The 23,222-nt window shown below is 39.1% G+C and overlaps 1 protein-coding gene across 1 annotated transcript in view; it reads right to left on the reverse strand.

The window, feature by feature from the left end:
• Positions 1–1,083: 1,083 nt before the first annotated feature.
• DCT (dopachrome tautomerase) overlaps positions 1,084–23,222 on the reverse strand; it is a 38,132-nt gene continuing 15,993 nt past the window's right edge. Inside the window, exons 6-8 of the mRNA XM_008571563.1 lie at positions 22,482–22,617; positions 6,531–6,732; positions 1,084–1,274 (exon numbers count right to left, since the gene is read on the reverse strand). Coding sequence (XP_008569785.1) covers positions 1,084–1,274; positions 6,531–6,732; positions 22,482–22,617 — 529 coding nt within the window. The remainder of the gene's footprint in view (positions 1,275–6,530; positions 6,733–22,481; positions 22,618–23,222) is intronic.

The following is a 23,222-nucleotide window of genomic DNA, read 5'->3' on the forward strand; positions in this document are numbered from 1 at the left end:
ACATAACCACTGAATTCTGAATTGTCATATTTCTTACAGATAGTTTGCTTTCAAATGATAAGACAGCTGATTGGCATTCATAAGTAACTGCTAGTACAGTGCAGCATTAATTAATCTAAAGTCAACTCTTAAAAATAAACCAAACATTAAATGTGAGTAATTTTTTATTTGAGGCTAGCTAGTAAAGGAATTGGTTCAAGATCAGCCAAATAAGACTCAGAGGACTAGAACTCCAATCAAATTGTCTCTTGTCCAGGATTATAACCTTCCCAGCCTTCTCCAGTCAACCTTCCATGGAAAGAGTGATTCTACACTTGTTAATAGATTTAGAACAGTATAATAACTAAGTAGGAAGCTCTACAATGTTATTCCCTCATCTATTTATTTATCACTGTAAGATCAATCTGTACTCAGCTATTGAATCTTGTAATAGGTCTACTGTTAAGAACTGCAGATTTATAAAAGACAACTAATTTATAAAAGACAACTGAACTGATCTTTCATTCTCTGTCCTATATGGAAAATAAGTCCTATTTTCATCTCCAAAGCGAAGAGGAAAAGACAGAAAAGAAGAAGTCCATGAAGATGGTGGGGAGGGCTCCTAGAAGCACAGATGTTTATAGCTAAACTATTTTGGTGATTCATGTAGCACCCGCCAACCCCCACCTCCATGCCATTACAATGAAGACACTGGGCTAAGAGAAATTGAACCATGGTCTTGTCCAGGTCTCAAATTATACTGACCTGTAAATTTCAATGAATTCACTCAATCCATTTGTGTGTGTGTGTGTGTGTGTGTGTGTGCTTTCAGAACAGGAGGAGGCTTAATCAATATGGGGAATTATTATCAGATACCACACATTGTCAGCTCTACCTTTATTTGATGATAGAGATAGCCTAAGCACTATAGCTTGTGTTTGTTAAACAAACAAGCAAAGCAGAAGCCACATCCAAGCATCTTCTGTATTTAGGATCGTCACCACAATAGGGGGACCTACGCCAAAGATCTCCAGCTAAAGGAGGAACAGTGAGGATTAGTTTGTTTATGTCAAGGTCAGAACTACAGCTTGGCTGGCCTCTTCTCTAGGGTAAGGCAGGAGCACCACAGGCTTCTTCCGTGTATCTCTTGTTGCTTAAACGTGTCTCCATTAGGGGTGTATATCCTTTTCGAAGTCGTCTATATTGAAGAAAAAACAGCAGCACAAAAAGACCAACCAAGGCCACCAGCATTCCCATAACCAGTGAAACTGTGATCCAACCTGGAGTTTCTACAACTGAAATGAAAGCAGAAGAGAAGGGTCTACCATCAGGATTTTCATCAGCTGAATACACTTGGAAAAGGCAATCATAAACTTATTTGCCTTTCACATGCATTTTTGTTGATAAAGCAAAACTACTCTTGCTAGAATAAAATTTATTTTCTCCTTCCTCACCAACTATTCATCACATCCACAATTGTTTATCTTGAGGAAGCGGGATATGGCATTTCTTTATTTAAATATGGCTTATTGCATTTAAAAAAAATTGTTACAATAGATGTTTGTGCTGAATAAAGCCTCCAAGGAAGTACGTAACTCCTTTTGTGAGTCAGAAATTCATTTATTAAAGTGCATGAAAAACGGTATCTGGGGAACTGCAATGTATATAACCCTTGGGTGTAAATATTCTTCTACTGTCTCTACCTTTCTTATAAAGTGATAAATATGTGAGAGATCAGATTGGCCATTATAACAGGAGAAGAAGCAGAAGCAGATGACATTTGTACCCATTTAAACAGTTGTGAATAAAATCTGAATCTTCCACATAATAAATTCAATCCTTTACTCAAATATATTTTATAAGCAGTTTTCCACAAAAGTAATGGACTTCATGTTTAGTATATTTATGCCCATTTGTCATTTCTTTAAAACTTATCTTTTCCTTGGCCAGCTGTTCTTAACTTCAGTTCCTCTGAATTGGGTTCTTGTTCTATACCCCATACTCATCTAAGTATTAAATTGTCTTTCTAGTTCTTTTCCTCCAGTTTCACAGAGGGGCCCTGGCTCATCTGATGGGATTCCTCCAGGAGGATTTTGTCTCCTTGGGCTACAATCTAGCAGCACCTATTACTAGTCTCATCTTCCGAAACACAGATTTCTATTCTGTGATTTGCTTGTTTAGGAACCAAAAATAATTACTTTTGTTATTGTCCAAATACTCTGCTTAGTTTTGGGTTTTTAAAAATTATTTATTTTTTAAGACTGTGCTAACATATATGTAACATAAATGTTACCATCTTGTCCATTTTTAAATGTGCAGTTCTGTGTCATTAAGTACCTTCACATTGTCCTGCAATCATCCCCGGCATCCATCCACAGAACTTTTTTCATCTTGCAAAACTAAAATTCATCAAAGAATATCTCTTCATTCTCCTCCCCCATCCCCTAAAAAACATCATTTTCTGTCTCTATGAATTTGACTACCTCATGTAAGTGGATTCTTGCAGTGTTTGTTCTTTCATGTCTGCCTTAATATCACTTAGCTTAATATCCTCAAGGTTCATCTTTGTTGTAGCATGTATCAGAATTTCCTTCCTTTCTAAGGCTGAATAATATTCCACTGTATGTATGTATATATTACATTTGGTTTATCCATTCATCCATTGATGGACACTTGGGTTGCTTCCACGTTTTGGCTGTTGTGAATAATGCTGCTATAAACATGGGTGTGCAAATATCTCTTTGAGACCCTGCTTTCAATTCTTTAGGGTATATACCCAGAAGTATAATTGTTGGGTCATATGGTAATTCTATGTTTAATTTTTTGAGAAACCCCCATACTGTTTTCCATAGTGGCTGCACCATTTTACATTCCCGCGAGCTATGCACAAGGGTTCCAATTCCTCCACATCCTCACCAGCACTTGTTATTTTCTGATTTTCTGATAGTAGACATCCTAATGAGTGTGAGATGGTATCTCATTGGGGTTTTTGCCTAGTTTTGGTTTTTTTTTTTTTTTTTTTTTTTTTAAAGATGACCGGTAAGGGGATCTTAACCCTTGACTTGGTGTAGTCAGCACCACGCTCTCCCAAGTGAGCTGACCAGCCATTCCTATATAGGGATCCGAACCTGTGGCCTTGGTGCTATCAGCACCACACTCTCCCAAGTGAGCCACGGGCCAGCTTTGGTCTTTGCCTAGTTTTTAAGGCCCTCCATAATCAGGCCCTCTCACAGATGTGACCTTAATTTATGGTATTCCTCCATCCAAGCCTTCCACTACAACCAGGCTCTCCTCTCACAGGCCTCTACATAGACCACATGTGCCTTTCACTGATCTGTTTCCCCCTTCCTAAATCTAAAATGCTCCCCCACCTACCTAACATCTGCCAATCTCCTCCCATCTAATTCAAGACTCACCTCCTTCAAGAAGCCTTTCCCAAATCCCTCACTTCCTCTCCAAACTTTGATGTGAAGGGGATCAGAATGTGCCTCCCTAAAACAGGATTATTTTGAGCTGAAGGCATGTGAGATTCAGCAAATGCAGAAAGAAGCCTTCCCAGAGCTTACCTCATCTGACTAAAAGCAGAAACTCCTGAGAGATAAGGACAGCCATAAATCTTCTTGACCAGGGAAGTTTTATGGCCATGAAGAAGATCCCATCAGTACTGAGATGGAGCCGCCCACACACAAACCACACACAAACCTTGCTAAGATAGCTCTTATACTCCATTAGTTTCCCCATATATTTACCTTCCCACAGTCTGCCACCTTTGAAAGCTGCAGTGAAAGCTTTGAAAGCTTATGTACCCCAAAACTATTGAAGCTTGAATTGTGTCCCCCAAGTTTTATGCATTAGAAACTTTATCTGCCCTGTGACTGTCAAGAAATCCTATTATGGTCATTGAAAGGAGGGGCCTTGAAGCGGTGATTAGACTGTAGGACCATGCTGCAGTGAACGGATTAAAAATGGTGGTCAGGGGAATGGTTCTGAGGGCTTTAAAAGAAGAGGAGAGTCTCTCTCTCTGCTCTCTCTGCTTCCACCATCTTGCAATGTGAGACCCCTGGGTTGCTACTGTCACCACCAGATGGACTTTGGTCTTCCCAGCCTCAGAAACTGTAAGCAAAAAATTTTGTTTTCTTTATAAATCATCCAGTTTCAAGTATTTTGTTATAAGCACCAGAAATGAACTAATACAAAAGCCCAGACCACTTTTCCTTTGTCTCATCACATCTACAAAATTTCTTTTTCTTTGTTGGAATGGTATATAAGCTGTCAGGCCTATTTGTTTCTTTGGGTCTTCACTTCTTTTCTAGGAAGGCCCCCATGTCACATAAAAATTAACATCAAACAAAACTTGTATGCGTTTTCTCCTGTTAATTTTTCTTTTGTCAATGTACTTTGAAGGCTAGTCAATGAACTTAAAAGTTTACAGGGAAGACGATTTTTCCTCCTCTACTGTTTATAGTTATAGCTCCCCAGATAGGATTGTAGATTTCATTGTCAAACCAATAAATGAACACGATCTTCTGATGAGTTAACTTGTTCTGGGTATAATTGGGACTCAGCCTATGCCTGTTACTTGATTGTTATCAGAGGAGATGGAAGCAGGATGCACATTCTAAACCTTTTCATTATTATATTTGATCCCAGAGAAAAGAGAAAGAAGTTGAAAAGAGATATCCTTAGCTGCCCAAAGAAAGGACACTTCAAATCAGTAAGGAGAACAAGAAGTAATAGATGCAGAGCTAGAAGGAAAAACAAGAGACAGATTCCAGGGCCTGAAAGACTCTGAGATCAGAGGGTGATCAATTGAGCTCAGAATTCATTTTGATTCCTTTGTAGGCTGAGATTTAGGGAAGAGGAAATAAGCACAAATGGGGAAAATTCACAGCAGATAGGCTGTGTGTTTTTCAGCTTCTTGACAAATTAAGGAGTTTTTTATTGTTTCACTTTTCCTTTCTCAACCTGCCCTAAGATTCTTTAAATGGCATGTGGAGCCATATTGGGGCCTTAGGAAAAAAGAAAAATGTGTGCCTTATATATGCTTGTCAGGACACCTTCCCATACTTCAAACAAGTGAGAAAAGTTAGAGATCTACAACTTAAAAATATGACTTTAATAGATAATTTAGAAAAATATACACATAAAGCCCCATGTAGCCCAATCTGTTCTCAGGCCAATGTCAACCCTCATAAACCTACCCAGCAGGGGAGGTATAGGCTCACTGGAAATGACTGATCAAGTTACAAAATAATGCAGGGATGTAATGCAAACAAACAAACAGACAGCAGTCTGTATTTAAAACCTTGATGAGGTCTTATTCATCATGACTTTTTGCATTAATTTTGATATTTAAAATATTGCCTTATATTATTACTTATCTTGATTACTGAGTTTGGGGTCTCCCCTTGAATTCTGTGTTCACAGCAAATGCCAAACTTGCCTCACCCTAATTCCAGCCCTGCCTTCAAGTACTGATCTCTGAGTCCTGCCAGTGTTGTACCAAGCAGGACTGAAGCCATGTTGAGAGCTAAAACCACATAGACTCTAAAAGATTTTTTTCTTGGCATGCATGTCTGAGTTCCCTCTTTTCCCATGGTTATTTGATATTTTGAACCTTGGTTATGGGGAAGATGACATTATTTACATGAATATATACAGCATTGTTTTCCAGACAGCCTGGAGCTGCAGACTTGCACATATGATCTAGACCCTGGGAAACCAAGGAAGACGTCAGTAAAGCTGTGCTGATTCCACCCATTCCAGCAGGACCCTGAGACAACAGCAGTGATGAGAACAGAAGCCAGACCAAGCCTTGGAGAGACGTGTCAGCTGGCTCCTTGCACAGAGCCCTCATGCTCACATCTCTCTCCCTCCTGCTTTTCATTTCCCACCTTGTATTCCCTCAGCCTTCTCTTAAAAACCCCTCAGTAAATCTGAGTCTTGGAGATGGCTTTAGTCTGGTCATTCTCCTTCAGGTTTACTGGAGAGATGGGTTAGCCTAACATCTCTCCTCGGGTCACTGGTATTCCTGAATAAAAGCTGACTTCCATTTTCACCGTTTGACTTTGGATTCTTTGATTTTATTTGGGGGCAGGCAGACAGACCTGGGTTCAGTAACAGGATTTGGGGGAGCCTCAGCAAGAAGCTGAGTGTCCCCTGTATCACTAGTCCCTGTCCACATGTAGCTAGCTCATTTTTACTTTATTGGTTAGACACGTCAAACAACCATGAAGCAGTTTTTGATTAATTCCATTAATCCAGATAGATTCTCAGATAAGGTGTAGGAGTAGATAGTTCTTCTCTGAAACGAGGTCTCTTAATAACTCAGTTTTTCTAAAACAACAGTCAGCTAACTAGTCCCTTTCTGATGTTTAATTGGTAGTTTAAAGGCTCATTTTGCTAAATACATATATTTTAGAAAATGGCCAATAAACTTAAGTAGACCTGAATGCTTCAATTAAAGGACTTGGTTTACATTAAAAAGAAAGAAAGAAAGAAAGTTCCTTCAGAAGATGAATGAGTCACCCGTTTAGAGGTGTGTTGGTTACCTGGCAGATCTATGGCATAGCTGTAGCCAAGTTGGTCTGCAGTTAAAAAGAGTTCCTCATTAGTCACCGGAGGGAAAAAAGGAACCATGTTATACATCCGATTGTGACCAATGGGTGCCAGCTCCTGAGGCCAGGCATCTGCAGGAGGATTAAATCTTTTCATCCACTCATCGAAGATCGCATCAGTAAAGGAATGAAGGACCTGCAAGACAGTTGAACATGACATTTAATGTTGATTGGACTGTTCCAATCGGACCAGTCTGAGTTGAGCTTTCTCTACAATAAAATGGAGTTTCATTTGACATGAGGATCTTCTGAATACCCAATCTAGCCTTAATGACATACACACTGGCATTTACAGTTAAGTTTTCAAGGATGCATGGACATATCTCTCCAAACAGGATTATAAACCCCTTTGTCAAGTGAACAATGAAAATTCATGTTGCAGATTGGTTTGAAAACATTTGAGGCTTTCAACATGTGTGTTTAATTATTAATTTCAGAAAAAAGGCAAGTCTGTTAAGATATATATTCTAGTCAATATTCAGATGCTTTGGTTTAATGGAAGAGACAAAAGAAGTTGCATTTACCAGTATTGTAATAGAAACAGACAGTTAAAAAAAAAAAAAATCTCCAAAATGGGTGTTCACATTTTTCTCACCATGAATATTCTCCTATCTACCTATTTTATAACCCACTCATTTGAATTCCTGGTGTTATGCCAGCAAAATAGTCTAAAAACGTTATCTGCATAGCGCTCATTTTTATTTTCTCAAGGAAGCTGTTAAAGTCCTTTTCGAATACAGCAATTATTACATGTTTTAAAATATTAACAGCAAAATTTCCATATTTAAAGCTCTGATTTTGCAACAGGATATAAATGTGAGAGTTCAGCCAACCTTTATGTCTGGCAGTTAGAGTTCCCCTTTCATTCCTAGACTACAAGCTCAAGGAGCTCAGAAACAGTCTGCTTTTCTTTTTCCCTGGATCCCCAAGACCAGTCAGGTGAACCCTTATCAAAGGCACCCAGGGCCTGTCACATAGAGGCAGGGAAGTACTTATCCCAATAACTACATGCTCAATGCATCCATTCATCCTTCCACCACTATAGCCTGTACCTCATTAATAGCACGGATCAAATTATACTATAACTTGTTATTTATACATCTATTTCCACTAACAAGACCCCTAACTCCTTAAAGTCAGAAATAAGGTCCTTTCAGCTTTAAAATCTCAGGGTTAGCATGCAACCTGGACAAATCAACGCTTCATAAATACCTGTTGGCTCATGATGGGGTGTCATGCAAAGTATTAAAAAAAATTATTTCCTAATAAAACAGTAGAATAACCCTTCGGACTTTTTTTGTGCAATTTGGCCTAACAGACCCCTCTCAATCTGGGGCTATTCCTGTGTGCAATGCCATTCCTCCTCTATTTCCTGGCATCAGTCTTTCCAGGACTCTGTCCTTGTGGTCCCTGTCCTGTGACATTGTCCCTTATGGTCCTCGGTCTTTGTTCTTTGCACTTCTCAGCTCCTTTAACTGTATCGCCCTTCTGGCTTGTATTATTCTTGTTTATTTTAGTAGATAATATTTTAAAGTCTTGGGTTGGCTGGTTAGCTCATTTGGTTAGAGTGTGGTGCTGTTAACACCAAGGTCATGGGTTTGGATCCCTATACCAGCCAGCCACAAAAACAAAACAAAATAAAAAACATTTTCAAGTCTTGCCCGAGTTTCCTCCTCCCACCCCCTCTACTTGTATTTAGTTGTTTCTATTCCAGGCAACAGTGAGAGCTTTCTTCTTGTATTTTTCCATAAGGCTACATTCAGGATAGAAAAAGGAATCAAGTGATTTAGGGAAGGGATTATTTTCCTGAATGGATTTTTAAAGTTTGTAGCAGAGATAAAATTCTTAAAAACCAAAACATCAAATTATAAGACCTGGACTTTTGGAGAAATAAAAGCTTTTTTGAATTCTACATTCTTAGCCTTGGGTAACAAAAATTAAGCCCAATGGGAGAAAGGCATGGAGTTTGTCACATAAGCAACAGCTTTAGAAGAACACATGATAATGTAAGTGATCAATGTGTCCTAAGAGTTCAGAGAAAGGTCATCTTTGAGGAAGGGAGTCAGTCCTGGAAAAGGAGCCAAGCATTAGTTATTGGTGTAGGTCCCTGCAAAAGGTACCTCATGCCCTGAACCCTGGGACTTTCAGGTAGGACTGGAAGGTTTCCAGATAGGAGAGTTGTGCTTCACTCTCCAGGTGCAACCTGGGGAGGCTGCAGACCTCAGAGAGAAGTGTCGCCTCAAACATGGACCCCAAACAGTAGAGGTGGAATGTCTAAGGGTGACCAGCACTATTGGCTGCTTACCTGATATCCATTCTCTCATTTTTCCTCAGTAACTTCTTTTGCATTTCGAGTGAAGCAATGTGCCAAGCTATTCAGGAGATTAAGCTGGAAGTCATTGGATGGGACTTCCAAGAAATCTTTATAAAGATGGTTGTCTCAGCTGAAAAGTGTCCCTTTTTACCTTTTCCTTTCTCCCTGATGGTTTCTGCAACATAGATATGATGTTGCCAACATAGATGATTGGCACTGCAGCAGCCATCTTAAAGCCAACCAGCAAACTTATGAAAGGAAGCCACTCACCAACCATGGCAGAGCAAAAAGACAGAAGATGTTCATGATGACTATGGAGACACTATACCAGCCCTGGACTGCCTGCCACTGGAGCTCTTCTACATAGAGAAACATAAATCCCTTTTCTGTTTAGGCTTCCATTATTTGAATTTTCTATTCTAAGCTGCTGAACAAAATGCTGAACCAAAACTAAGTGATTCACAAAAAAAGTGTCTAGGGGTACACAAGAATGTATTTTCCAAAGAAGGCCATACAATGTTTCTTAACTTACATGCTCTTCTAGAATCTTTCCACTCTCTCATCAAGGGTTGGGGTTCAACTGGCCCTCCCCCTCGAAACTCAGTGAGTTTCTGATTCTCTTGTCACCAATAAAATGCAGAAGTGACACTATGTAACTGTTGAGGCTAGATCACAAAATGCATCACAGCTCTTTTCTTATGCCTGAGCAAGGAGCCATCACATAAGCAGTCCAACCATCCTGAGGCAGCCATGCTGTGAGGAAGCCCAAGCCAACTCACACAGACAGATCCCATGGAGAAGCCCTGAGGTTTCAGGAAGAGAGAGAGATGTATGGCCAGCCCATAGCTGCTCCAACACCTGCCACCATCCAACTGCACCTGCATTGAAAGACCCTGAGCCAGAACTATCCAACCAAGCCCTTCCTAAATTTTTGACCCATAGAAATTAAGAGAAATAAAATGATTATTGTTGTTTCGAGCCACTAAGCATTGAGGTGATCTGTTATACAGCAGAGCATAACCAGAACAGAGGGGAAAGGCCTGAGTACAGCTTTACAGGCTCATGCTTGCCCCAGAATGAACAGGGAAAACAGTTCCTTGGTCCCCAAAGAGAGGGCAGAGGTGCTGGGAGTGGGGTGGTGATGAGTCTTGAGATGAGGACAGAGCCCATGGGCCTGATGACCAGGGATCACAGAGGACTGCAAATATCAGCAGTGGCCACCAGTACATGGCAGTTGGGAAGAGAGAGAAGATAATGTATATAAAGCACCTAGCAAGTACCTCTTCTGTAGGAAATGTTTTAATTAAATTGTTGTAACTACTATGACTATATCATCAGCGCTATTATTATTTTAACTTGAGACAGGGACTTATAAAAGAAGAATGAAGGAATTTGCGTTTTGCAGGTATTTGGAGCTTACTAATACCTCTGAAATCGTATGCTGTATACACATAGCCAGTGTGCAGCTAGGCATGCATGGCACATAACTAGCACTTAATAAATGGATTAATATTAATTAATATTAATTAGTGCTTGCTGTATGTCAATCATTACTCTAAGCACGTTACTCATAATGACATATTGAATCCTCAAAACAACCTGGCAATTGGTGGCACTCCTTAGCTTGTAGATCTCTGCCCTCATCTTCGATAGTGTTCTTCCTGTGTGTGGGTGTCTATATCCAAATTTCCCCTTTTTATAAGGACACCACTCATATTGGAGTAGGGACCTACCTTACTCCAGTATGTTCTCATCTTAACTAATTACATCTGCAACCACTCTATTTCCAGACAAGGTAACACTCTGAGGTATCAGAGATTAGGACTTCAACATATGTATTTGGAGAGGTGGGTGGGACACAATTCAACCCATAACATTATTATCCTATTTTGTAGATGAGGAAGGTAAGGCAGAGAAGCATTAAGTGACTTGCCCAAGATCACACAGCTAGAATATGGTGGAGCAAGAATCTGAACCCCGGAAGTCCGGTTCTAAAGTCAGAGTTCTTAATTCACATACTCTACTTGCTCTACACCACCATAGTGCAGTACAATTATTAATACAATCCTCAGGGCCCAGGGAATTTGACTTTAAGCCATATCCTCCTATCTTAACAATGGGGGAGAGGAATAGTTTGACCTATGAGTCCTAAACCAATCATAAACTTTGAGATACTCTCTGAGCTCAAGTCGGAGATAAAACTGTGAATAGAAAAAAAGACAAGAGACTCTCAGGACATAAGGATAATGCACATTCAGTGCTGCAAGAGGCAAATAACTTTCGGAAAGTACCAGAATTTCACCCAGCATGAAGCGTAAGTAGTTAAGGAGGGGACTAGACTCTAAAGCAATTCATAATCTGGAGAGATAAAAGAATAGGAGAAAATAATTAGTAGAAATTACAGGTCTCAGAAGGCTGTAAAACATTATTCAATAAATGCTCGAGTAGGAACTATATACGGAGTACCCAATTTATAGAATGTAATAAAAAAGCCTGGTATATGCTGAGAAGATGCAAAGAATACATTAACAATATTCTGCAAGCAATAGTGTATCCACAGGCTAGAGAGAGAAGTAGTGCAACTATAGAATAGGTATTTTTATTAAAGTTGTGGACATTGTTACGCAACAAGATACCTTAAATTGTTCATGAGAAACTAATTGTATCTTTGTTAGACACAAGCTGAAAATAAGCTCAGTTAATACCTCTATAAAGGTCAAATTTCACTTGAGGGTAAGAAATAAAAGCAAAAGTTAAGTAAAAGTATATTGCTGTGGCCTTTTATTGAGATACATAGCTATAGAGGTACATAGCTATATTTTGGTATAGACACTGAGTGCTTCAGAAATGAGGTTCCAAATTTTGGCATACAAACCTATTCTATCTTTTCCAACAAAATAAGGATAGCATAGGAAGGAAACAACACTAAACTCCAACTTAGAAGCAATGTTAAAGAAAATGTGATTACATGGGCTTTCAAGGTAAAAATTTTTTTTTTTTTTTTTTTTGTCTTTTTCCGTGTCCGGCAATGGATCGCAACCCTCAGTGTCGCCCCCGTACTGGACCGGGACCGGCAACGGGATCGCAGACCTCGGTGTTGCTCCCGCGCCTCGCTCAGCCAGTGAGCGGGAACCGGTCTGTATGTGGGATCCGAACCCTCGGCAGGAGCGCCACCGCGCTTCCCAAGCGGTGCACTATAACAGTGCGCCACCGGGCCGGCCCTCAAGGTAAAAATTTTTTAATGTAACCCTTGCAGAAGAAAGCAATTGATAACAAATATTGTACTTGCATGCATAAAGAAAACACAGGAAAGCAGGCATCTTTTTTTCAAGGTCATTGGAAGATAAAGTTACTACCAAAAGTCCTTAATCACTGTGAATTCAGACTTCCGCCACACTGCTGAAATGAGAAGAGTTTCTGCATCTGGAGAAAAAGAACTATGGAAATCTGAGGCTGGCTGCAAAGATGTGGGTAAATTACCAAAGATCAAGACACTGTGGTTTTCACCACAGGAGTTCATGTGCTACTATCCTGACAGCATCATTCATAATCAGAGTGAATCTTACAGTGGTAACATGATACTGGTCTGGTCCTCTGAGAATCAAACTAAGTGAGCATTCAGATGTGCTTGCTTAGAAGTAATGTGATAGACACAGACACAACAGGTCCATATGAGAATTCAATTTAAAACTTCAGATAGAAGGCATAAATAAAAGGTTGGATCAGAAGTTCTAACTGAGAGAATTCCTAACAGTAATTCCTAAAGAACATACTTACTCATGCTTGTTATTTTATGGAGATACAAGTATTTATTCTTGCCTTGTTCTACCAAGGATTTGAATCAATGTATAATCAGGATGTTGGTTTCACATTTCCCTAAGTAAACCATATGTAATAGGCACAAAATAGTTAAACAACACCCAAGCTTCTATTTAGTTAGCTAAGCTCTGCCACAGGAAGGTAGGTACTCCATAAAGAACATATTTGGTGACTGACAAGAAACAATCTCCTACAGATTAAATGTGTGTGTCCCCCACCTCACCCCAAATGTATATGTTAAAATCCAAACCCCCAATGTGATGGCGTTAGGAGGTGAGGCCTTTGGGAAATGATTAGGACATGAGGGTGGAGCCCTCATGAATGGGATTAGTTCCTGTATAGTCTGTTTTCTGTCACTGATAACAGAATACCTGAAACTGGGTAATTTATAAGAAAGTGAAATTTATTTCTTATAGTTTTGGAGGACAGGAAGTCCATGGACCAGGGGCCACATCTGGTGAGGGCGTGCTTCTTGGTGAGGACTCCGTACAGAGACCCATGGCAATTCAGGGAATCATGTGGCAAGGATGGCAAGAGCCCTTTAGTGTGCTCACTTGCTCTCCTCATAAAGCCAAGAGTGCCACTCCTGTGACAATCCACTAAACCATTAACTCATTACTCTACAAATGGATTAATACATTATGATCCAATCACCTCTTAAAAGCCTCATCTTTCAACACCGCCATAGTCTGATTTCCCACCCTCTTAACACTGTTGGAATGGGGATCCAGCTTCAAGGAGTTTGGAGAAAACATTCAATGCACAGCAGTGCACTAATAAAAGACACCCCAGAGAGTTCCTTCACCCTTTCAGCCATATGAGGACAAAGTGAGAAAACAGCTACCTGTGAACCAGGTAGAAGGTCCTCACCACACACTGAATCTGCTGGTGTCTTGATCTTGGACTTCCCAGCTTCTAGAACCATGAGAAATAAATGTTTGTTGTTTAAGACTCCCAGTCTGTGGTGTTTTTTTAATAGCAATCTTCAGACTAAGACACCATCATAGAAAAAAAAAAACATTTGAGCAATAATAGTGTCTTCTAGGTGGTGCTCAGCAACAATGGTATTTCCCATTTGGCTATGACTCTCCCCCCCCATCCTTCCCTATCCACCCTCTCATTGCACCCTAAGCAGACAGAATAGAAAGCATTTTTCAGGGGCCAAGCCCGTGGCGCACTCGGGAGAGTGCGGCGCTGGGAGCGCAGCAGCGCTAAAACATTTGAGCAATAATAGTGTCTTCTAGGTGGTGCTCAGCAACAATGGTATTTCCCATTTGGCTATGACTCTCCCCCCCCATCCTTCCCTATCCACCCTCTCATTGCACCCTAAGCAGACAGAATAGAAAGCATTTTTCAGGGGCCAAGCCCGTGGCGCACTCGGGAGAGTGCGGCGCTGGGAGCGCAGGAGCGCTCCCGCCGCGGGTTCGGATCCTATATAGGGATGACCGGTGCGCTCACAGCGCTCACTGGCTGAGCGCGGTGCGGCTGGTCTCAAAAAGGACAAAAAAAAAAAAAAAAGAAGAAAGCATTTTTTGGGCATTTTGGAGGGGTTACACAGAGAACGCACCCTCCTGCACAGATTTGTATAATAGCATTGTATGCAAGATAGACGCATGCATACATAAATGTATACAATATATGTCATATACAAGATATAATAGCATGTATACAAGAAGAAATATCAAGAGCATTAGAAATTCAGTTACTAAGTCGTTGAGGAAAAAGCTTGTACTTTAAGGATTAAACTTTGAACAAATATAAATGGAGTGCCACAAGAAGCTTCTGCTATAAGCATAAAAACTTGAAAAGAAATCGCTGGTTCAACATGCATCATAAGCAGACAATACAGGTTGAAGAGAGAAAACCAAGATGATATTGGAAGAGATTCTACAGACTGAGGGGCTCCCAGGCCGTTCTTGACCACGGAATCATCGAATTTTGAGGAGAGAGGAATTCAAATCAATGATAGATTAGATTTGTAAATAAATTGTAGCTTGCCATTATATTCATACTTTATTTTATCAATAACGAAGTGTATGTAATTCATCCTTTGGTATAGGTTTGGTTCTTCTCAATACAGTATATGTTTATCCTTGTAAAGCCTAGAATTGAAAAGAACCCCTTCAGGCATCATTTAGCACCCGCCAAGTTAAAAAATGACAAACCATTCCCCAGACTGAGTCCACAGAAAACCTGCCACCCTGAAGGCCCTTCCCAAACAGGTGTCAGCCACCATTTTTGATATTTCAGCTCTTATAAAACTCACCAAGATATTATGCTAGTTAGGAAGTAGTGACTGTATATTTGTTATAAAAGCTATATACTAAATAAGCAAACGTGGCATTTCAAAAACATAAATATATACCCATGATTAAACCAATGGCCCTATCTTTTCAAAAGCCAAGCAAAATTATTCAGCCTGGCCCTTCACCAATTAGTGTTAATTCCCATTAACATGATCCAACAGGACTAAATTTCCTCAGCTATAATGAAAGCAATTGTAAAGGGATCAAGTTAAGAATTGTCTAAACTGACAAAAGGCAAAATTATAGTTGGAAGACTGGACATGGGGAATTTTGTTTGTTTGTTTGTTTTGTTTTTTGTGGTTGGTTGGTACAGGGATCCGATGGGGAAATTTCAGAGTAGAAAACTTTTCTTACAATCTCTGCTCAGTCACTTACTGGTTGGTGTGACTTTAAACACATTTCTTAACCTCTCTGAACTTTATTTTCCCCGTATTTAAAACAAGGAGAGTAGTTTGCCATGCACAGTTTTGTGAAGTTAAAAGATGAAATTAGCATGACACCTAGCATGGGGCTGTCACAGAACAGGTGCTCAATAATCTAACATTCTCCTAACAAAAATTTGTTGAGCATCTACTAAGTGCCAAGCACTGTTCTAGAGGTTGGATATGGAGTCAATGACCACACCAGCTTCCTGCGGACTAATGAAACCTAGAAAATACATCTTTATATGACCAGGTTATTAGATTTTCCAGAAAAATAAAATATCAAAAGAAGAGAATGTGTATTTTGTTACTCACATACAGAACAAATCGCTTTTACTAATTCAGACTCTTTTGAATATTTAGGTTTTTTTTCTTTTTCCAGAAGTCACGATCCTACATAAAAAGACAGATCACAGAAAAGGAAAGGCAAACAGATTTCTAAGTGTATGAAAAGATGCTGAACTTCACTTATAAGAAAAGAAATGCAAATTAAAACTCACTGAAATACCTTTTCACTTATCAGATTGACACAGATGTAAAAGTGTGGTAACAGGGACAAAGAGCATAATAAGAGAAAGTGAGGGGACTGTCACTCTGATACATGGGTATTAGAACGTAATATTGTTCCACTTTCTGGAGGCAATTCAATCTTAACTATCTAATTTCAAATGCATCTATTTACCCTATTCTCTCTACTTACCTTACACGTTCAAGGTTCTTTATTGTAGCATTGCTTGTAAAGCAAAAGATTAGAACCACCTAATCGTCCATCCATAGGAGATTGATTAAAATTTTCAGGATAAATCAATACAACAGAATACCAGATGGTCATAAAAAGGAAGGAAAAAGCTCTTTATGAACTGATATAGAGTGATTTAGAATAAGAAAAAAAAAGGCACAGAAGTGTCTATAGTATGCTACCATTTGTATAAATATATAAATACATTTTCTTCTATATACATAAAACATATCTGGAAGATTAGAGAAAAAATGATACTGGGTAGCTGGGAGATGGTACGGTGGTGATTCTTAGGTGCATCATCTATTTTAAGATTTGATGATTAAAAATTTAGAAAACTATGCAAAACCCTAAAAATTAAGTAAATTAAGTGGAAATGGGATATGATACGCAATGTACTCATTATAATTGCATTATAATTATATATAATTATAACTGTATAAATCATATGAGAATATGAAAGGAGACAAGCAAAGTTGAGATGGAATTATGGGCATTTTAAAACTATTTTTGCCAACATTTATTTATGCTAAAAATTATATAAAAATCATTAAACCACTAAAAATAAAAAGTTGACAAAAAACAATGTTATTTTAATTTCTAAAAACATGAGTCTAATTATGATCTTTCTTATTTAAAGAAAAATAAAACTGATTTATTTTTAAGTGCTTCACTCATGGGGAGAAAAAAGCCATGTCCCGTACTTCTTTTATAAAATTTCAAGTTAACTCATAGTAACTCAGAAGTATTTTATACTTGTTATTGTGACCTTTTGATTTTACAAACTTTATTGTCTCCTAGAACAGCAGAGTCAGAAGGGATCTGACAGGGTTTACTTAATTATTACTTTTAGAAATTCATTTTCTCGTGCTTTATATTCCTAACTTAATGGACCTATGTTATCCAATTGATTATCATTGTTAAGAAATACTAATGGTAAAAGGGTATTTGTATGTCTTATTCCATTTAGAATTTCAATGTACAAGGTGGAAAACAAGTACGAGTTGTTCAGTATTAACCATGCAACCTATGGACTCGCATCCACTGAGGAATTGAAAGAACTTAGAACCTGCCAAATGTACTTTCTAACAAGATAACATCCAAATATACTCTTAAGAATAGTATTTTTAGGAACTGGGGAAAAAACTACTGGTCTCTAACATAGTTTCTTTCTTGGCAGTTAACTCAACTATGAAACTTTACAGTCTATTGCTTTTCTCTCTCTCTTTTTTTTCTGGATTATATCTAAATTTAATATTGAAGAGAGCACTACTTAGCATTCCTGTTGCCTATTCTTATTTTCCACAATAAATGTGTGCATTTGCTTCGATTACCTTAAGGAATTATTAGAATTTCAGAGACTGGTTCAGAGTTTTTCCTGTATTTTAATGCTCTGTCTTCTTTTACTCGTTATTGTGATCACATACAATTTTGTACCTCTATTGCTTGAAGAGATTTTACAAAAAAATAATTTTAATAAATGCCATGTGCAATATATTTGCATGACTTGCCTCATGAGTTTAAAATTCCAGAGGCTATAACCCTGTTTGAAACACTTTAACCTGGATTTCAATATGTGAAAAAGCATTTAAGGCTGAATTGGCTTCAACATAAAACTCTCTGTAAGTAGCCTAAAGTAATTGTGAGTTCTGAAATGAGTGCCAAAGCATTGTTCCTTTTGTGCCTTCCAGGAAAAGCTGTGGCTTTTTGTTTATTTGTATGTATATGGTACACGTTACCAAAGAAAAAATTTTAAATATTAAAGATACTAAAAGTAATGAAGGCAAAGATGATTAAACATCTATCTTTGAAACATACGTAAGTACTGAATTCCTTATCCCTAAAATCATAATATGAGCTTCCAGACAGTAGGCAGAGAAATATGACTAAAGAGATATCCCTGCTACAAAGAAGGGACACTGATCCTTTAGATCAGGAGTTGGCAAACTAAAGTCTGGGGGCAAAGAAGGGCCCACTGCCTGTTTTTGTAAATAAAGTTTTATTGGAACACCACACTCATTTGTCATGCTACAGCAGCAGAGCTGAGTAGTTCCAACAGAGACCATCTGGCCTGCAAAGCCTAAAATATTGGCTTTCTGGCCACTTATAGAAAAATGTTGCCAACCTTTATGTACTTAGTGGGCTTCCTCAAAAGAAGACGATAAGGTTTAGCAGTCCTGGAGACTTGGGGTGCTGAAAATCAAATTACCAGCATCACCTTTAATAGAAGAGAAAGGTTAGGGGTACAGTCCTCCATTTGTCAGAGAATCCTACTGTACTACTCATAATATTTTGGAATATTGGATAAGGAATGTGAATTTTGTGTACAAATTATATAGTTGAAAATGTAAATAAAAACTTATTTCCAGACATACAGTATGGGTCAATAGGTGTGTGTGTCTGTATATCTATATCAGAGAAGGCACCAGAAATGCATGGCCTAAGATGATGGCCGAGATGAAAGTCCAGAAAGTGATCTGAAATATCAAGTCAGAGCCACTGAACAAAGCAGGCATCTTTGAGAATAGCAAGATGACTGTGGGGGCCTCACAGATAAGCCCCCACCTTGTTAGAGGTCTGGAGCATTCATCCACATTTCTGACAACTCCTTTATTTATTGCTGCTGCACAAATACGGGGGAGAAGCATTTTTGAGAAGGAAGGAATAGCTCTGCCAACTGCTTCCGTCTCAGGATGTCTTGAAGTTCACCTGACTGTGCTTTAATCTACCTGGTAGCCCCAGAAGGCTACTTCACACCATCAGCCAAGCCTAGAGTCACTGGAAGCTATACCTTCACTCTCCCTTTTCATATCTTGTTTTTTTGTACCCTGGTTTGTAAAAATAATAAATCACCCCCCTCCGACTCTGTGCTTGTCAGTAAATCTCCTTAGGGCACACCTGTCTGCTTTGGAGAACAGGATAAGAAACCTTAATTAAGGTTTGGAAATTCAAACCCAACACATAGTTCTCTAATTCTTTCCTACTGACCACCATAAAACACACTTTTTTTGGCAGCTAGCCTTTATGGGGATCTGAACACATTATTATTTTCATGACAGCATTTGTACTATACTTGACAGTTTCTAGAGCAGCTTCATGTGGCCCTAGCCTACAAAGAGTCACTTTAATGAGTGCAACACTCCCATTACCAGATAAGGGCATGTGACCCACACTTTGCAGAGTAGGGAGCAGAGGCTCCACATGGTTCAATTACATTCCCAAGATTGCACAAGTCAGTACTAAATAAAACTGATTTGACACTTAATCCAGTGTTCTTTTCCTATGTCATGTGGCCTCCCAGGAGTCCAGAAAAACAAACTGCTATAAACCAATGGTTTAACAATGCATTGTATTATGGACTGAATAGTGTCCCTCCAAAATTTATGTGTTGAAGACCTAATCTCCAATGTGACTGTATTTGCAGATAGGGCCTATAAGAAGGTAAATGAAGTTTAATGAGGTTAATCCCCTGCTCTGATAGGATTAGTGTCTTTATAAGAAGAGACACCAGAGAGTTCATTCCTCTCTGCGCCATGTGAGGACAGAACTAGAAGGCCCAGGAAAAGGGTCCTCACCAGGAACCAAATCAGCTAGCACTTTGATCTTAGATTTTCCAGCCTCCATAACTGTGAGATAAAAACTTCTGTTATTTAAGCCATCCAGTCTGTGGTACTTTGTTATGGCAGCCCAAGCTGACTAAGACATAGTGGTAAGATTAACATTAAAGTGAGGAAAATTTTGAGAAAAAAAATATAGTGTTTTTGGCTACAGTACTGCTATAGATTGGATACCCAACCCCCAACCTCCCTGAGGCTTATTAATCCCCACTGCAACTGTTAAGGGTGTGAAATCTTATTATGGTAATTGAAAAGTGGGGCCTTGAAGAGATGCTTAGATAGTAGGACCACACTACAGTGACTGGATTAATAATGATGGTCATGGGCATGGCTATGAGGGCTTTAAAAGGAGAGCACATGAGGAGCTCTCTCTCTCTCTGCTCCACTGTTTTCTGCCATCTAAAATTCTTGCATTGCTGTAAAGCACGACCAAAGAAGACCCTCACCATATGTGTTCCATGGACTTTGGACTTCCCAGCCTCTGAAACTGTAAGCAGTAAATTTCATTTTCTTACAAATCACCCAGTTCCAGGTATTTTGTTATAAGCAACAGAAACTGACTAATATAAATACAATCTAAACTGGCTAATAATATAAACTCACAAAACTGGCAAAATAAAAAAGGACCAGAGGTGAAATTTCTTATCATAAGTGCTCCCAAACCATCTATCCAAGACACACAACTCTGAAGACAGACAGTGTTCAAATAGATTATCGTGAGTTAAGTGTCTGCAAAGCAGAAACATTGTTGGAGCTCAGCAGCTAAAACAAGAATTTTTATGTTGTCTAAACCTCCTAAGCCATGTTTAGCCAGCTGTTCTTGAGAAATTAGAAAAGCAGTCCCTGACATCGAAGAGCTGGCCTGGTACTATCAACCAGGTCTTGATGTCCTCCTGTTAGACATAAACAATTTTTCATAGGACATCAATATCAGAGAAGGCCACTCTGTGATCATCATGGATCAAGACAAAAACAAGACAACTCCATAACACACGGCTGAGCACAGACAAAATATGAACATTGTCCAAGCCACAAAATACCTACCATCCCCTTTCCTGACTCTTATGAGCAACCCCAGTCCAGTCTGCCCTACCTATACATGTGAATTATTGAGAGACCCAATCATAGATTTACTCCTGCTTCCTGACAGCATCCAACCCAGAGCACAGCTTCCTTAAATCCTCCCCACAATCACATAGCACAAGCCCGAATCCTTTCAGTCTTTTATTTATTTGTTTGTTTGTTTGTTTGTTTGTGGCTGGCCAGTACAATGATCCGACCCCTTGGCCTCGGTGTTATAACACCACGCTCTAACCAGCTGAGCTAACGAGCCAGCAGCCCCTTTCGGTCTTTCCTAACACCCACTAACTGACACTCTCCATGGTCCTTTTTTCTGTCTGCAAGAAGTAATAAACCCAATGTGTTCACCCAGGCTGCGTTCCTAGAAGTCCAGCTGAAGGGCATTGACTAAAGGTAGCTGAACATTGTGGTCCTGACTTGTACTTCCCTATTCTGTTTGACTCAGGTCAGTCCCTGTTGAACAAATTTTAAAAAATAATAAAGCTCAGAATTCTAGAAATTTATCATCCTATTGTCAAGTTTTGTTCAGTTTTTTTTCTTTTGTTTTAAAGTGAGACAGAATCAGACTCAAAAATACAAGGGAGTTTTCTGTGGTTTGATTGTCCCCTCAAGCTCATGTTGGAACTTAACCCCCAATGTGCTGGTGGAAGGTGGGGCCTTTAAGAGGTGATTGGACTTCGAAGACTGTGCCCCTGTGAATGGATTGAGCCATGTATGGAGTAACGGGTTGAGAGTATAATGAGTTGTCACAGTTGTGGTTCTGATGGCTTTATAAGGACCGTGAGTGAGAAGGTTAGTTAGCTTTCCCTTGCTATATCCTTGCCATGTAACCTGTGTAGCCACAGGACTGTAGAGAACCCTCACCAAAAAAAAGCCCTCACCAGATGCACACCCTGGACCGTGGACTTTCAACCTTCCCTAACTGTAAGAAATAAATTTTGTTTCTTTATAAATTACCCAGTTTGGGGTATTATATTATAAGCAACAGAAAATGGACTAGTACAGAGTTCATCACACTTTGAATTTTAAAGAACTGTGAGGCTCCTCCATAGTCAACAGCAGCTCTCTCTACTGGCCATATCGCATGTCAGAGGAATAAAGCTTATTAACGAATTAAGTGACACCAAATGTGAGCTTTCCTGTTAATGCCATTGTTGAAGGCATTTGTTGCTTTTGTCCGTCCAACATCCCTTCTCCAATCTCCTCCCCTCCTCTAGTTAACAGAGCCTTTCTTTCCTGCAGTAACACACTGAAGGTGGATTGAATGGGTTAATACGACAAAACACCATTCCTTTCACCAGTGATAAATCATTTATCATTATGCTAATGTATGAATTCACCTCTGGATTGTAAACTCTTATCTAAGGTCATCTGAAAGTTACCCATCCCTGAAGCACAGGTTTCTCATTGGGGCGTCAAATGCTATTCAACCACCCCTACGGTGTAGATTTAAATTCATTTATATACACATATATCATATTGTTCACACAGAAAATAAAAACCACCAAACCATAATCTTATCCGAAAACAAATAAATCCGACATCTTATCTAGAAAGTTTCCCATCTATTCTGAGTCTTTGGACATACCACAAAAACAGGATCATTGGCAGCTGAATGTGGCAAAGCACTTGTCCCGTTCAGGAAGGAATGAACCAAATTGTGAAGGCTTATCATTCGGGAATCCAGGGTCCCATCTGCTTTATCAAAGCCTTCCAGGGCATTCCTGGGAAAAACCAGTACATCAGTGACAACAGGCAAAGATTGATAAAGGTCTCTTTTTTATTGTTTCCACCCTAGACAATTAATAATCTTCTAATTTGAGATTGGGTAGGGATATGAGAAGCTCTGGCATAGCTAATGAATTAAATATTAGCTCCAGCCTTTAATGATAATCTTCTATGAGGGGAGGGAACTCTTAATGCTATTTCTGTGCCTACACAGTTGAATTATATCTGTTTTGTGTACTGTATGACAATTATTTACCCCACACCTCTTTCCTGTCCTTAGAGGGCAGGGACTGTGTGTTTTTCAGATTTTTTATTGCCAGGCCTCAGTACCATGCCCAGCACATGGTGTCTGATCAATAAATGTTTTTCAAATTAACACATAATTTTATATTCATCTTTCTCAACTAAATAGACCTTCAGCTTGATTGTAATATATTCCACATTCTAAACATATCCCACAATTCCCCTTCTCTCCTTTTTCCTCCCCATTTTCCAGAAGTTCTAAATATTCATACTTTAACTCAGAGCTCCTCAAATTTAAGCACACCTCAGAATCACATAGAAAAATAGATATTTCATGCCCTACTCCCAGAGTTTTTGA

This window comes from Galeopterus variegatus, unplaced genomic scaffold (assembly GCF_000696425.1).
Source record: "Galeopterus variegatus unplaced genomic scaffold, G_variegatus-3.0.2 Scaffold42, whole genome shotgun sequence".
Taxonomy (NCBI): Eukaryota; Metazoa; Chordata; class Mammalia; order Dermoptera; family Cynocephalidae; genus Galeopterus; species Galeopterus variegatus.